Source organism: Mastigoproctus giganteus, chromosome 7, assembly GCF_048544385.1.
Source record: "Mastigoproctus giganteus isolate SK-2022 chromosome 7, ASM4854438v1, whole genome shotgun sequence".
Taxonomy (NCBI): Eukaryota; Metazoa; Arthropoda; class Arachnida; order Uropygi; family Thelyphonidae; genus Mastigoproctus; species Mastigoproctus giganteus.
The window spans coordinates 41,137,841-41,154,350 of NC_143581.1; the positions used below are offsets into that span (position 1 = coordinate 41,137,841).

The window sequence follows — 16,510 nt, forward strand, 5'->3', positions numbered from 1 at the left end:
GATGGTAATTAAATCTTTAAGTAAATCCCACGTCAGTACACTGTGATCACTGCCACCTAGTGGTTCTTTTATCTGCAAATTCCTAATACATGAATGATCACTGCTGATAACCAGATCAAGAGTATTACTTTCTCTGGTTGCCTCTCGAACATGCTGCTGCAGAAAACAATCATCCAATAAATCCACAAAAGTCTGACTAGTGTGTGAGTGCCCAACCCACGAGTTCCAGTCAATATCTGGGAAATTAAAATCCCCCATTATAAGACATTCCGATTTACTAGCCCACTCTATTTCTCTGTACAATTGTTCATTGTACCCATTCAAGTCATTAGGCCTATACACAGTCCTACTCTAATTTTTGCTTTCGCAGTGCTTATGTCACACCAAACTGACTCAACGGTGCACTGTTCATCTATATCAACTGGATGCACTTCTTTTGATTTTATGTTTTTCTTTATTAACAGCATAACACCTCCCCCCCTTCCTATCCTGTCTATCTTTTCTGTACACGTTGTACTCCCCAAATTCCAGTTCGACATTCCTTATATCTGTGTGACAACACGTCTCTGATATCCCAACAATATCTGCCTTTGATGTCTTGCCCAACACTTCAAATTCATCATATTTATTTTCTTTTCTTCTAGCATTGTTATACATGGAAGTATACATGCACCTATTCTTATTCTTAATTACTCTAACACATCCCATATACCCACCTGTTTCACGATGACTGTCATCCGTCCCTAAAACCCCCAACACCCCTCGCTCCAGGTCGCTACTTATTCTAATAGAAGTTGTGCAAGAATCACCTTCACCTCTGCCTACGGCTACTGTTAAACTATTAGATAATAGTTTAACAGTAGGTGATTAGGTGATAGAGATTCTGTCACTGCTTCTATTGGAATGAGCAGCAGCCTGGAAAACAAAGTGCTGGGGATTTCAGAGACTGCTGGGAGTCATTGTGGAACAAGTAAATACATGAGCTGTATTAGGATAGCTAAGAATGAGAACAGGTGCACGTATACTTGCGTGTACACCAATGGCAGGAGTGTAGTAAATAAATCTGATGAATTTGAGGTGCTGGTCAAAACATCAAAGGCAGATATTGTTGGGATATCAGAGACGCAGTGTCACACAGATATAAGGAATGCAGAATTAGAATTTGGGGAGCACAGTGTGTACAGGAAGGTTAGACAGGAGGGGTTATGCTATTAGTTAAGAAACATAAAATCTAAGGAAGTGAATCCAACTGACATGGGTGGACAGTGCAGTGTTAAGTCAGTTTGGTGTGACATAAGCACTGGGAAAGCAAAATTGAGAGTAGGAGTGTGCTATAGGCCTAATGACTCTGATGAGTATAATGAACAGCTGTACAGAGAAATAGAGTGGGCCAGTAAATCAGATTGCCTTATAATAGGGGATTTTAATTTCCCAGATACTGACTAGAACTTGTGGGTTGGTCATTCACACACTAGCAAGCCTTTTGTGGATTTATTGGATGGTTGTTTTCTACAGCAGAACGTTCAGGAGGCAACCAAAGGGAGTAATAATTTTGATTTGATTATCAGTAGTGATTCTTCATTATATGAAGAATTATATTAGATAGTATGAATCAGAGTTGTAATCATCATCATCATCATCAGCCATTTTCAATCCACTGCAGGATGAAGGCCTCTCCAGCAACTTTCCAGTTCCTTCTGTTTTGGGCACTGGCCATCCATTTACTACTCAAAAACTCATGAATTTCATCTATCCATCTCCGCCTTTGTCTTCCAGGTTTTCTTCTAGCTCCTCTTGGGTACCATTCTGTTATTTTCTTAGTCCATCTGTCATCATGTCTTCGAGCTATGTGTCCTGCCCAAGACCATTTTAGTTCTTTAGTTTTGATAAGAATGTCCTTTACTTGAGTTTGCTGCCTAATCCATGTGTTTCTCTTCTTATCTAACAGTCTGATTCCCAATATAATTTGTTCCATTCTTCGCTGTGTAGTTCTTAGCTTCTCTTCCATTCTTTTGGTGAGTGCCCACGTTTCACTTCCAAAGTCATGGTGGGGAGTATACATTGATTCATTATTTTACATTTCAGACAAACTGGGATATTTCTCTTCAGTATGTGACTATATTTCCTGAATGCTATCCATCCAAAATTTATTCTTCTCTTGACTTCCAGCCATTTATCATTATTGCAGCCAATGACTTGTCCCAGATAAGTATATGACTCCACCTTTTCAATTACTGCTCTTTCAATCATTATTTCCCTTTCCGTGGCATACTTGTTCATCATTACTTTTGTTTTAGCCATATTCATCTTTAGTCCAAAATCCTTACTAACTGTGCATAACTGATTAAGATTTTCCTCTAATTCTTTGGGATCGTGACTTATGACCACAATGTCATCTGCAAATCGTAAATGGTTTAGGTACTCTCCGTTCACATTGACTCCTTTCTGCGACCAGTCTAATCTTCTAAAAGCTTCCTCAAGAGCAGCAGTAAACAGCTTCGGAGATATTGTGTCTCCTTGTCGAACTCCTTTCTCGATTTTAAATTTGCTACTGTCTTTGTCTAGTCTAATAAAGGATGTAGCACTCTCATATATTTTATTCAAAATCATAATATATGGAGTATCTATGCCTTGTCTTTCCAGTGCCCGAAACATTGCCTTATGCTGTATGGAGTCAAATGCCTTTTCATAATCCACAAATGCCAGGCATAATGGTGTTTTATATTCATTTGATTTCTCCATTAGCTGTGATATTACGTGAAGGTGATCCATAGTTGAGAATCCTGTCCTAAAGCCAGCTTGCCCTTTCGGTTGATTCTCATCAAGTATTCTTTCTAATCTGTTAGTAATGACCCTTGTGAACAACTTGTAGATATGGGATAACAAGCTAATTGGTCTATAATTTCCAATTTCTGATTTATCTCCTTTCTTATGCAGCAAAACTATGATTGCATTATTCCACTGCTTAGGCATCACACCTTTTCTAATGCACTTTGTGAAGAGCCTTGCCAGTTTTTGTGTTATGTCTCTTCCTCCCAATTTTAACAACTCTACAGTAACTTCATCTTCCCCCGGGGCTTTCCGATTCTTCATTTTCTTCAATGCATGTTCTACCTCATCAGGAAGAATATCGGGTATGTCGTATGTGTTGCTACTTTGCAATCCATCTTCCCCACTGCTGGTATCATTCCCTCGCTCCTTGTATAATTCTCTATAGTAGTCTTCTGCTATTTGAATTATGCCTTCTCTGCTGTTTATAAGTACACCATTGCTATTCTTCAGTTTCAGTATCATTTGTCTTTCTGTATTACTGCTCATGGCTGCTGATTTAAATCCTTTGTTTTCCCTTAATGCTTGTTCTACTTTTCTCGTGTTAAATCTTCTTATGTCCTCTCTGAGTCTCTTTCTAATGGCTTTGCATAACTCAGTATACTCAATTTTCTCCCTGTCAGTGTTTTCTTGCTCTTCATTTGTCGTCTTTGGTTCATCATGACAAGTGTTTCTTGACTAATTTTTTCTTCTTTGGATTTCTGTTTCCCTATAGGTTTCTTGGGCTTTATCACTTTCAGAAAGTTGTAATATTCCTCGTCGATATCTTGGTCCTCAGCAGTCTGCAGAAGCTCAAACTTGTTCTTAAGTTCCAGTACATATGCTTTTTCTCCTCCTCTGTTATTTCAAAGACCTTTGTATTATTTACTCGAGTCAGTTTTTTCCTTTCCTTTCCTACATCTATATCAAGTGTATATCTTACCATTCTGTGATCACTTCCAACATTTACCTTATTCAGGACGGTAACATCATTCACAATATATCTTCTGTTAGTGAGGATGAAGTCGATTTCATTAGTTGTTAATCCATTTGGACTCTTCCATGTCCACTTTCTGTTCACCCTTTTCTTGAAAAAAGTGTTCATTACTGACATTCCTTGAGATTCTGCAAATTCCACAAGTCTTTCACCTCTTTTATTTCTTTCACCAATTCCAAAATTTCCTATAGTTCCTCTTTCTGCACTGTTTTGCCTTTTTCCAACCTTAGCATTGAAGTCCCCCATAATAATAGTGTAGTGGGTTTTCTGCTCATTTAGAAGACTCTCAATTTCAGTGTACATTTCTTCAACCTCTTCATCATCATGGCTCGATGTTGGTGCATAAATCGTTATAATCTTTAGCTTGTACCTCTTAGAAATCTTGAGTATTAGTCTTGACACCCTTGGTGATGTACTTTTGAATTCCAAAATGTTGTTTTTAAAATCTTTATGGACCAGAAACCCAACTCCACCTTCACTCCTTTCACTGTTTCCATTGGTGTACAGCAGATTTCCACTTGATAAACTTATAAGTGATTCATTTCTTCTTCTTGTTTCAGCCAAACCGATGATATTCCAATTCACATTTTCTAATTCCTTTTCCAGCTCTAATATCCTGTCTTCACCGAGAGCTATAATACTCAATATGTTCTACGTTGATAATAATATTAGTAAAATAATAAGAGGAGTTTACCTCAATATAGTACGTAGAACACTTCCATATGATACCCTCCAGAAATTAAAACAGAAAAAACGAAAAAAATCGACAACTTACCGGTACATTAGAGTAAAATATAAATAATTAAATAATCAATTTAACACAATTCAAATCAATTTAAAACAATTAAAAATCAAATTAATGCAATTAAAAGAATCTAACGAAAATATTCAAAACGATATTCTTCCTTAAGGATAACATCCACTCCATAGAGACATTTCCTGATTCCAAAAACGCTTTCACGATTATGGCTGAGGGCTTGCTTACCTCCCTTAATATAACTAGATAGATCTCATCTAGCCAAGGTGCCTTTTTACATTCAATTTATTAGCTTCAATTTATTTCCCACCTTTTCTCATGGTTATCAAAAAAATCAATCAACTTCCTGTTAGAATTTGATTCACTTCTGGCATCTCTATCCCTAAAAATTTCCTCATTTGTTAATTATTCCTCATGTATTCAGTTTGCCGGCAACCTCAGCAGGATCATTAACAGTTAAACCATTCATATCCAAAGGTTAAACAATAGAAGGAAGGGGATGTGATTCATCCCCTTCCTTCTGTTGTAAAGCAGCAAAGTCTTTGCTGCTTTTTTTTGCACTTTTACCAGAGGCTTCTTATAATTTGCGTTATCTTGCATAGCCTCCTTTGGGACTTGAATGCAGACTAGTTTATATCTACTGTAGGCCTCCGTATCACCTGATCATTTATACACATCCTGTGTACCTTGATTCTCTGCCACAAATCTCATCAGTTCATATGATATCCATTTAGGTATAAGTCTTGAACAGTATCTCTTAACTGATATAAAAGTAGCTTCTACAATTACTTCTCTGAATACCTTCAATTAAGAATTTGCTGTTGGTAACATCACCAGATGGTCCACCTGCATAGAATTTAAAAGCTACCTGAGAATACTGTAGTCACCTTTATGGAAGAAAAAGCTCTTTCTTTTGCCCTTGACAGTAGTTACATCCTTAAATAAATCCCACATCAATACACTATTACCATCTCTGCCACAAATCTCATCAGTTCATATGACATCCATTTAGGTATAAGTCTTGAACAGTATCTCTTAACTGGTATAAAAGTAGCTTCTACAATTACTTCCCTGAATACCTTCAATTAAGAATTTGATGTTGGTAACATCACCAGATGATCCACCTGCATAGAATTTAAAAGCTACCTGAGAATATTGTAGTCACCTTTATGGAAGAAAAAGCTCTTTCCTTTGCCCTTGACAGTAGTTATATCCTTAAATAAATCCCACATCAATACTCTATTACCACTACTATCTAGTGGTTCTTTTATTTGCAGACTCTTAATTCATAAAGAGTCACTGTTGATAATCAGATCAAGATTATTGCTTCCTTTGTTACCTATCTAACGTGCTGATGCAGAAAACAATCATATAATAAATCCATAAAAATCTTGCTAGTGTGTAAGTGACCAACCCACAAATTCCAGTCACTATCTGGGAAGTCAAAAGTCCTACATAAGCAGCCATTCTGATTTAATGGACCACTATTTCTCTGGATAGTTTTTCATTATACTCATCATAATTATTACCTTTTCTAATCCACCTTACACTGCCTTGCAGCATCAGCAAATATTCTTACTCCCTAAAATTTCACTCTTAACTCCTGTCTGCACTTGAAAATGGAAGCAACTATTAATTTCTGTTTATATTATAGCTGTAGCTTTTTTTTGTCTTCAGTAGTATTAATATTTTGATTACTTATTATTATTATTTCTTCTTATTACTTATTACTCATTGTTTTTTTTTTAAAATAATGTCTGAAAAAAACAGGGATTGTGAAATATTTAATTTTCTTATTAAAAAATAAAACTGATTAAGAAAAGATGATATATTGATACACTGCAAGCAGAATTCAAAAAATCCCAAAACTTTTACCATAAATAAAAAACAAAGTTTGTCACCTGACAGGGAAAGGGCAACTCCTACTGCACCAAACCAGGGTGCACCCACTGCCAGATTAGTATTAGTAATGGCCACATGGTGCAAGGAAGCCTATGGCTTATGCTGCACCAGCCAAAAAAAATAAAAATAATAATAAAATAACAAAAAATAAATTAATAAGAATAAAGACAAATTAATAATAAGAAGAAAATTTAAAAAATAATAATAATAATTAATAAGAGAAAAGGAAATGGACAACCTATGCATTTCCCTCCTCCCTCAGGTCCAGCTGACCTTTGAATTTCCCCAAACTGTTAGCCTCTACCACCCATATAGGTAATTTATTCCAGTAATTTATAACTCGCTGGCTAATTCGCTGGTTCAATGCACTCACTTGCCACCTCCCTTAAGATTAAAATGCCATCAACCTCAGGAGCCCTACTGGCATGTAGGCTTGAAAGTTTTTTCATTAAATTAATGATTGTGGTGGCGAGAAGACAGTGAAACAAATTGTATGGAATGAAGAACTGCTACCAGTCACAACTACTCAGGAAAATTAGTGGAGGCACCCAAATGTATCACAGGAATAAGAAAATAGAATCATTTCAGGGGTGGCACAGAAATAGTCAGTTTTATGTCAAACCTCCCGAAATTCATATGGTACACCATTTAAGTGAGCTAAACGTACTCCAAACTTCAGTAAGAATTTGAAAGATTCACCATGCAAGTTTTCCATTCCAAAATTGCATCACTGAGAATAATCCAGCTAGGGGAGCTGAATTTAAAGAAAAGTTTCTCGACATACAAAAATAATGAAAATTTTCTGGGAAATTCCATGCTCTAATGAGGCAATAAGAAAATTTTTTATTATTGCCTCACACAAATTTCAAGATCACTACACATGTTAACACAACTTTCTACTAGGTTATGAGAACCCTCAAATTATAAGAGAAAAGGAATTAGAGGTTAAACTGGTTGAGGGACTGTTGGACTGGTTGAAGGTCTGTTGGACCATTTAATGTTCCAACAGACCATTAAATATTACCTCAAATCTGCACACATTTTTCCTTTGAAGTAAGGAAATTCCTAAATTTAAAATTATAGTGGTCTGCATAGATTTTGATGTTTCATGGTGTTTCTGAGTGTACTTTTAGTGCTAATAATTAAAATTCAGTGTTCTGGGTCTACTTTTAGTGCTAATTATACTCAAACCATTTTTACCTATCACGTATAGCTTTTTTACAAATAGTAACTGTTTTCTTAGATACATATTCCACGTATATGCATACTACTTCCATTGTGATGACAAGTATAAACATGACTAAACATGTTTAGATAACTCAAGACCTGCAAGTCAGGTAGCTGTATAAACCTGTGAAGTTTTTTTTCTGCACTCATGTTTCTTCAGCAGTCATGCTAACTAGTATCTGCTTCTAATATGATTTTCATATTTTGTGTCTCTAACAATGGTAACTTATAGTTGTGTTCACTTTCCAAATATAATTTATTACATGCAAAGTAAATATGTTGTGGCAAAACAAAGGCTGGATATAACAGCATTTGTGAAAAATGTACGTCACATATTTTGAAATTAAATTAGGTGACCAAGGTTAAAAAGGGTGGGCCTGTTATAAATTGTGCTGTACATGCATGGAGGGCTTGTGATTGTGGAAATGTAGTAAAAAGAAAGCCATGACATTATTCCATTCCTATGGTGTAAAGAGGGCCCTGGAATCATATTAATGACTGCTACATTTGTTCTGTAATTTATTTCATAAGTATCAATAAAGAAAATTTTCTTACATCATAGCTTGCAATTATTCTTAGGCTACGCCGTAGCTGAGTGGTCAAGAGTGAGAGTGCAGTGGCATGCACTCTTTGAGTGGCCTGGGGGTTCAAGTTGTTGACTACTAAATACAATAAACGTTTTCACTGATGTTCGGTGAAGGAAAACACCAAAATAAAACCAAGAGCATTAAGCCTGGCCAGCCAGTTTGTAAAAATTCGGCTGGGCATATCAACATGGAGGATTGACAAGCATTCCATCCATGTCGCTGACCCCTAACCGGAACAAACAGTGCAGATAATTTTTTTTATAGCTTGCAATTATTCTTCTTTAACTCTTCCCACAGGTATATTAGGGTAAAAATTTATCTCATTGCTTCTAAACTTTTCTCATATAAAACCATCTGAACTCATTAAATCACTGTACATCTTCCAATAAAAGTACTAAGTTTGCATTAATCTTTTTAAAAATTATCTTTAAATTCTTTATTTTTTCTTTAAAAAAAAAATAATCTTTATCTTATCTGTGAAGTGATACTGCCCATATTTGGAGAATAAGGGCCATATAAGGGATTTATATATTCTAATATTAGTTTCATAGTTTAGATGCACAATTTTGCCTGTAAAGGAGGCTTCACTTAACTCCTACCATAAAAGACCAGTGTCTGGAAACTGGGCAACTGCATGGAGACCTGACTGAAATATTTAAGGCCTTAAATACAGTAAATAAATTAAACATCGATGATATCCTGACTCTGCTCAGATGACACACATAAGCAGACATAAATTTAAACTGAAAAAGGATAGTCATAGGATACATGAACAAAACTTTGCTTTCAGTCAGAGAGTAATTGATTGCTTGATCTTTCATCTGGTGTCACGGTGGTTGACAGTTTGAATAAATTTAAGGAAGAATTAGACAAATTATCAGAGGGAATGGACAGATGAGGATTTGTCCATCCCCTTCTGGCAATTTAATTGAGTAGGGGTTTTTTTTTTTTTTTTTTTTTTTTTGCTGATGCTATATAAGCTTGCCACTACTAATGCTAAATTATGTAGAAATCTTTCAAATAAAGCCATTTCTTTATATGTTCTAAAGCCCACAGTGAGAAAGAAGGTGGAACATGCATAATGTTTTTTTTTTTTTTTTTTTTTTTTTTCACCGAAATACATTGTTTGATGAAGTCGACTCTACTCTACTGGAAATGTGATTAGTTTAAATTCCAGACAACTGTTGATTAGTATACATAAACATGAATTATTAAGTCATCACTGTTGGTCAAGCATGCCACCCCAATTTCATTAAAATATCTTTTATGCTATTCTTACCCATCAAGCTGTTTTGTGGCATTTCTGAATTGACACTATTATTCTCAACTAATGGAAACAATAATTATGACTAAATTCCATGCATTGAGCATGTACAATTCCATTCATTTTCATCTACTACATCATTTGACTGAAATGTAATGTACAGTTCTTTTCAGGTGCCATCTGGAGTTATAATAGACATGATGTTCCCTTTATCCATAACAGTTGGGGATTTCTAATTAATATATATCTTCCCAGGTCTAAAAATTAGTAATTTACTTTAACATTTGAAGCCAACTCAGTTCAGCATGCCACAGTGCTTTTTAGAAGAAGGAAACTGTGCAGAAATCTACTGCATGGTTCCCTTCTTCTAGAAAATATTCCATTACAGTTATTGTCTATTTGGTTGGTAATTTCACAAAAAAAAAAAAAAAAAAAAACTGATTTTGATTTTCAAAGTGTTTTTTTTTTTAATTAGCAAATGTGTTTCTGGAGCCTCTCATTTCCTTCCTCAGATGAAAAAGACAATTTCAAAACCTTTCTAATTCATAAGCTGTGCACTACCAAAAACAATAAGAATGAAGTTAAAGTGTATAATGAAATAAATACTATTATATACTTTAACAAGCTTTGCTAGTCTGTTGCAATTTGTAAGTCAGCACACTTACTCAGAACATGCAATTATATGAGTTAGTTTCTAAATCAGTAGGCACTGTTCATAAGTGCCTACTGATTTAGAATTCTTTTCTAATTTAGACTCCTTTCTATAATCCAGTGATAGAGAACTAAATATATTCTGCATTTGTTAACTTCATGTGAAGCATTACTGAATTGCATTCAAAATGATGAGTACAATATGAAATTATATGCATTGTCACTGTAACTAGCAATGAAACACTTTACAATGAACAAAATGTTGATTATGTATGCACTCAAAACTAAAACAATTAAAGAACACAATTCCAAAATATATTAATGAGCATTTTAAGAGAACAGAAATTTAATGACACTGTTCCATTGTCTATATTAAGTATTTATTAAAAATGTCAAAAAAATCTCAAAATTAACAAAATTACCTTCTTCAGATTCTGCACATCCTAAGCAAGGTTGGGTGAAAGCAAGTAACGTATCAACTACTTCTGACTGTACCTAAATATTTAGAAGTGATTCAATTATAATCACTTTATTTAATTCACAATGTATAGTATTTAGTAGCTATTAACATCTTAACTTTAATAAGTTGAGATGTTAAGAAATATGCAAGTTATTACAATATTCACCCTAAAAGCATATAGTTTCCCAAAATATAACAATTGTCTGCATATATTTCGATATTTTCAAAATTCACCAAGTTCCTGGGTGTACTTTTTTGTGTTAATTCTAAAAATCCAAACTGTTTTTATATACCACATACAGCTATTTTACAAACAGGAATTGTTTCTTAGTTACATATCTCCTGTATATGTAATGTGTATACTTCCTTTGTGACTGACAAGTATACATGTGCCAGACATGTTTAGATATGTGGAGACCTGCAAATCAGGTAGCTATATAGAATTTTTTTTTTTTTTTTTTTTTTTTATGCATTCAGTTGTTCTCTGATATAGTCATCCAAACCAGAATCTGCTTCTAACATAATTTTCATATTCTGTGTCTTTGACTGGAAACTTGTGGTTATATATTTTGTTACATCTGCACTATGTTGTAGCTAAACAAAGGCAGGGTACATAACATAATTTGTAAAAAATATATGCTGCATACTTTGGAATTAAATTAGGTGACCAAGATAAAGGGGAAAGTCGCTGTAAGTTGTGCCACACACATGTGGAGGGCTTGTGATTATGGAAATGAGGTAAAAAGAATGCCATGACATTTGATATTCACATGGTGTGTGGAGAATCTTGGTGTCATATGACTGTTAAATTACTGCAACTTTTTTTCCATAAATGTAGCAAGTTATAACACAAAGAACCCTAACATTAACTGAATAAGCATTTTGCATCTACATTCACACATGAATTCTTTAGGGAAAGGGATGCTAGAAGTTTATCAAATTCTAACAGTGAGCTAAATAATTTTGTGATAACTGAGAGCAGAGCAGAAGAGAAATTATTAAAGCTAAACATAAAAAAGGCATTTGGAGTAGAGTGGATCTATCCAACCAATTATCCAATTATATACTAGCCAACAAGGTTTTTACCTCCAAGAACTTAAATGCTGTTTTTAACCAATTTTCATGTGTAGATTTCGAAAATCACCATGATAGTTTCACATCACGTCGCAGAAATTAAATATAGAGGGCGTTATGTTTTACCAAAGTATGAAATTTTCGGATAATCTAGCCAGTAATGTATGACATACTGATTTATTTTAACAAATATAAGCTAATTCTCTTAATTTCAGCAATCGATTCTCGCCCTGGTTTTCTTGTAATAAACATAATCAGACTTCTAGTTAGAATTTTTGGTGAGGATTTTTGTAGGCTGTGCCAAGGTTTTCCAAGTATTAACTGATTGTGACATGTTCTCAGGGTTGTAAATCTATCTTCCTCCTATGTTTGTAGGACAACCGTGTGACAGAAGAACATTATGTTGTTGAACAATGGGACAAGCAGGAAGAGTTCATACCAGGACAATATAATGTAAAATATATTCCTTTAGTGGATTCAAACAAGGTTCGTCGTCCACCCCAGCACATCAAACTTGGATTGATGAAAAATTTTGTGAAGGGACTAGATAAAGAAGGTAATGGATTTGCATATTTGAGAAATGTTTCCTAACTTAAAATATGCCAAACTTAAGGAAGGAATTTTTGTAGGACACCAAATTAGGAATCTCCTGAAAGATGATGTGTTTGAAACTCAGTTAAAGGAGGTTGAATTGGCAGCTTGGCAATCATTTAAGGTGGTATTACATGGTTATTTTGGGTAACAGGAAAGAAGAAAACTATGAAATGTTGGTGTCTAATTTACTCAAGTGCTTCAAAAATATGGGCTGTCCAATGTCGTTGAATCGTTTTCTTCATTCCCATCTCAAATTTTTCGACAAATATCTGGGAGATGCGAGTGATGAACAAAGGGAGTGGTTTCATCAAGATATTTCCACGATGGAAAAGTGGTACCAAGGTCGGTGGAATCCTGTAATGATGGGGATTACTGCTGGTTCCTTGTGAGGGAGAGTAAGCAAAAATATAAGAGAAAATCCCTTAGTAGCAAACATTTTTAAGGAAAATTACAGGAATGCTGATTACACATCGATGAGTCAAAATATTATGACCAGCGAGTCATTATACAAATTGAAGCAACTGCAGGTGAACTACGGGACATACGTGGATCGGGACATGGTATAAAAAACACCTGATACTGAACTCCGTTAATCAGTGTTACTCTTGTTCTTCAGATGGCAAAGGCAGCAGACTTAAGCGAGTTTGACAATGGCCAAATTGTAATGGCCAGATGACTGGGTCGGAGCATATCCGAAATGGCATGGCTGGTGGGATGTTCACAGTCAGCTGTGGTTAGTATCTACCGAAAGTGGTCTGAGGAAGGAAAACCCACAAACCACCGGCGAGGTGTTGGACGACCACGGCTCATCAATGCTTGAGGTGAGCGAAGGCTTTCCCAAATGGTATGTGGCCACTGTGGCGCAACTCACCAGTAATTGGAATGCTGGTTGTTTATTTGTTTGTTATTTGGTTTTTAGGAGCATTAGCAACTAAGACCATATTGTTCCGGGATATGCGGTGATCATTCCCGGACCTTTCCGCATTCTCCGTATTTGGCGATGACGGGCTCGAACCCCGGTCTAATCAAGAAACGTGTGCTACGCACTGCTGCTCCTTCCCACCTGGCTACGGAGGCGCCTGGAATGCTGGTGATGGGAGTAATGTGTCACAACACACAGTACATAGAACCCTGCTGAAAAAGGGGCTGCGTAATCGCAGGCTGCTCCGAGTGCCCATGCTAACAACAGTTCACCAGCAACAATGCCTACAATGAACACACAAGCATTGAAACTGGACCTTGAGTCCAGTTTCGATGAAAGAAGGTCATCTGATCCAATTAATCATGTTTCCTGTTGCACCATGTGGACGGCCGGGTACGTGTGTGTCATTTACCTGGGGAAGTGATGGCACCTGGATGCACTGTGGGACGAAAACAAGCCAGTGGCAACGTTGTCATGCTCTGGGCGATGTTCGGCTGAGATACTCTGGGTCCAGTCATCCATGTGCCGGGCACTCTCTGATATCCACCTCCTACCTAAACATCACTGCTGACCAGGTACGTCCTTTCATGGCAAAGGTCTTCCCCTCTGGCGGTGCATCTTTCAGCAGGATAATGTGCCATGCCACAGCATCCAGATTGTTCGAGACTGGTTTGCGGAACATGAGGAAGACTTCCAGTTATTGCCCTGCCCTCCAAATTCCCCAGACATCAATTGCATAAAGCATCTGTGGTTTGTGTTGGAACAACAACTCCAATCTGCGGCATCTCAATCACATACCTTACAGGAGTTAAAGGATCTGCTGGTTACGTGTTGGTACCAGATACCACAAGACACATTTAGAAATCTTGTAGCATCCATGCCTCACCAAGTATGAGCTGTTTTGCCTGCATATGGACCAACATCATATTAGGTAGGTGGTCACAATGTTTTGGCGCATCGGTGTATATTATTGAAATATAACTATTTCGCTATGACTTATTTTTTCTGAAGTGAAATGAGTTATAGAGAAAGCATAATTTTTTTTACACTTGTATTACAAACTTAAATTATACACATATATATCTTAGCAATAAATAAATTCATACACCAACCATAAGAATAAGTATTTTACTGTAACTGAAAATTTACAAATTAAAATAAATAAAATTACTAATTTTATTTATTTTAATTTGTAGTTTTAATTATTTGTAGTTTTAAAAGTAATTTTATTTATTTTAATTTGTAAATTTTCAGTTACAGTAAAATACTTATTCTTATGGTTGGTGTATGAGTTTATTTATTGCTAAGATATGAATTTGCCCAACCTCAGAGGCCTTTTTCAGGATACACATATATCCCTTTATTTTAACATTAAACATTGGTACATCTTTTAATATAGACACGATAGAGACTTTTTATGGTGATTTTCGGAACAGCGCATTTATTTTCTCCAGAATCACATATTTTCATTATGGAGGTATAACAAAAAATATTTTTTGTTAGCTAGTGTCATTAAGGGAAGCAACAAAGGAGATAAGCAAACCCTTGGCTATAATCATGGAAGTAGCTCTGAATTCAAGAGAGGCTCTCATGGACTGATGATGTGTGAATATAACCCCAATTCACAAGGAGGATCATCAATGGGTGACAAAAGTAATTAACAGGCCTGTGACCTTGGCTTCTGTCCCAGGGAAAATAATGGAGTCACTGGTTAAAGAAGTAATGCAGGACCATCTAGATAGGAATACAGTCATACTGAAGTCACAGATGGATTTTTTTAAGGGACGATCTTGATCTGACCAATCTGATTGGATACTGTGATGCAGTAACGAAGGAAATGGATGCAAAAAATAATTTTGATATCATATACTTAGATTTCAGACAAGCTTTTGACAGTGTCCCACATAAAAGACTGCTGTACAAATTAGAGCAATGTGGCATTAAGGGCAAGTTACTGCTATGGATAAAGAGATGGTCCAGTGGGAGAAGACAGGGTGGTTATTAATGGACACAGAACTTCATAGACTAATGCCGTGGTTCTCAACTGGGAGTATGCATACCTGCTGGGGTTATGGTTACCTCGGGCCTTGCATCCAAAAATGGGGGATTTTCAGGTGTTTAGTTTTTAATAAAATATTTATCAGCTAATTGTGAAATTTTATTGATTTTACCATGTATTTATATTTGATGCCCTAGATTTATCGTGTTTTGAGAAAACTAAATCAAAACCAAACTGTATGTCCTATCATAGTGTTGCAGTGAAGCCATATGATTTCTCCATAAATCACTTGTCAGTTAATGTATATTTTTGTCTAGTTTAGCCCTTTAGCAGTTTTTACAATCCTAAGTGCAACTTCTAGTTGACAAAAGGATGTCATGTGATGTTGTTTACATAAAATTTATTTTGTAACTAATGTAAAGCGCTTGACAAACAGCAGCTGTATTCCCCTCCAGGGGTAGCTGTTTGTAATTAGTATTCCAATAAAATACTCTTTTATTGCATTTCCAGATGAGAGGAGAAACTGTGTTTACAGTAAATATTCACTGACATATCCTGTTCTTTACAAAAATTATTAGGCAACTGAATACCAAATATATCAAAGTGAATATACAGCCAATCTTCAGTTATTTTCCTCCCTTAAAAATACAGATGTACGGTAGATACAAGTCCCAGAAATGCTTTACATTGTGAGTTTACACTAGAGCAACATGGTGGTTTTTCTGTGCAACTATTTTTAATTTTTATTTCACACTGTCCAACCATAGTTGGACAATGTGAAATAAAATTTGATAATGCCATGCACTATTGACCTGTGCAAGGCAATATGCGAACCCAACAAATCAGCAAAAATAAAACAGGTGCCGCTCTCTAATGACACTGTAAAAAGAAGAATTTTGCTTTGCATAGCCAATCTTCTCAATGAACTCATTTGTAGACTTATATTGCCGCCTTACCTTGCAACTCAATGAGAGCACCAATGATACCTGTATAATGGTAAGCTGTGTGAAGACATTCTTATCTGTGACAATTTGAAAATGACTACAACAGGAGCTGATATTTTAGAAAAAAATTGACAGCTTTTTTCTGCTCATGAACTTGACTGGAAGAAGTGTACTGATATCTGTACAGATGGTGCCAAGACTATGCAGGGTTCCATTTCAGGTGTAGTTAGGAGAATCAAGGCAGTAGCACATACTTCTGGTTCAAGTAGCCACTGTGTACTCCACAGGGAAAATTTAGCTGTAAAAAACATTTCTGCAAAATGA

At 35.7% G+C, this 16,510-nt stretch overlaps 1 protein-coding gene across 2 annotated transcripts in view; it reads right to left on the minus strand.

The window, feature by feature from the left end:
- The window catches only part of vir (VIR_N domain-containing protein), a 346,195-nt gene that overhangs the window by 119,460 nt on the left and 210,225 nt on the right, over positions 1-16,510 (minus strand). For both annotated transcript variants that reach the window (XM_090377624.1, XM_090377623.1), the window contains exon 24: positions 10,616-10,688. In XM_090377624.1, the coding sequence (XP_090233750.1) occupies positions 10,616-10,688 (73 nt within the window). The remainder of the gene's footprint in view (positions 1-10,615; positions 10,689-16,510) is intronic.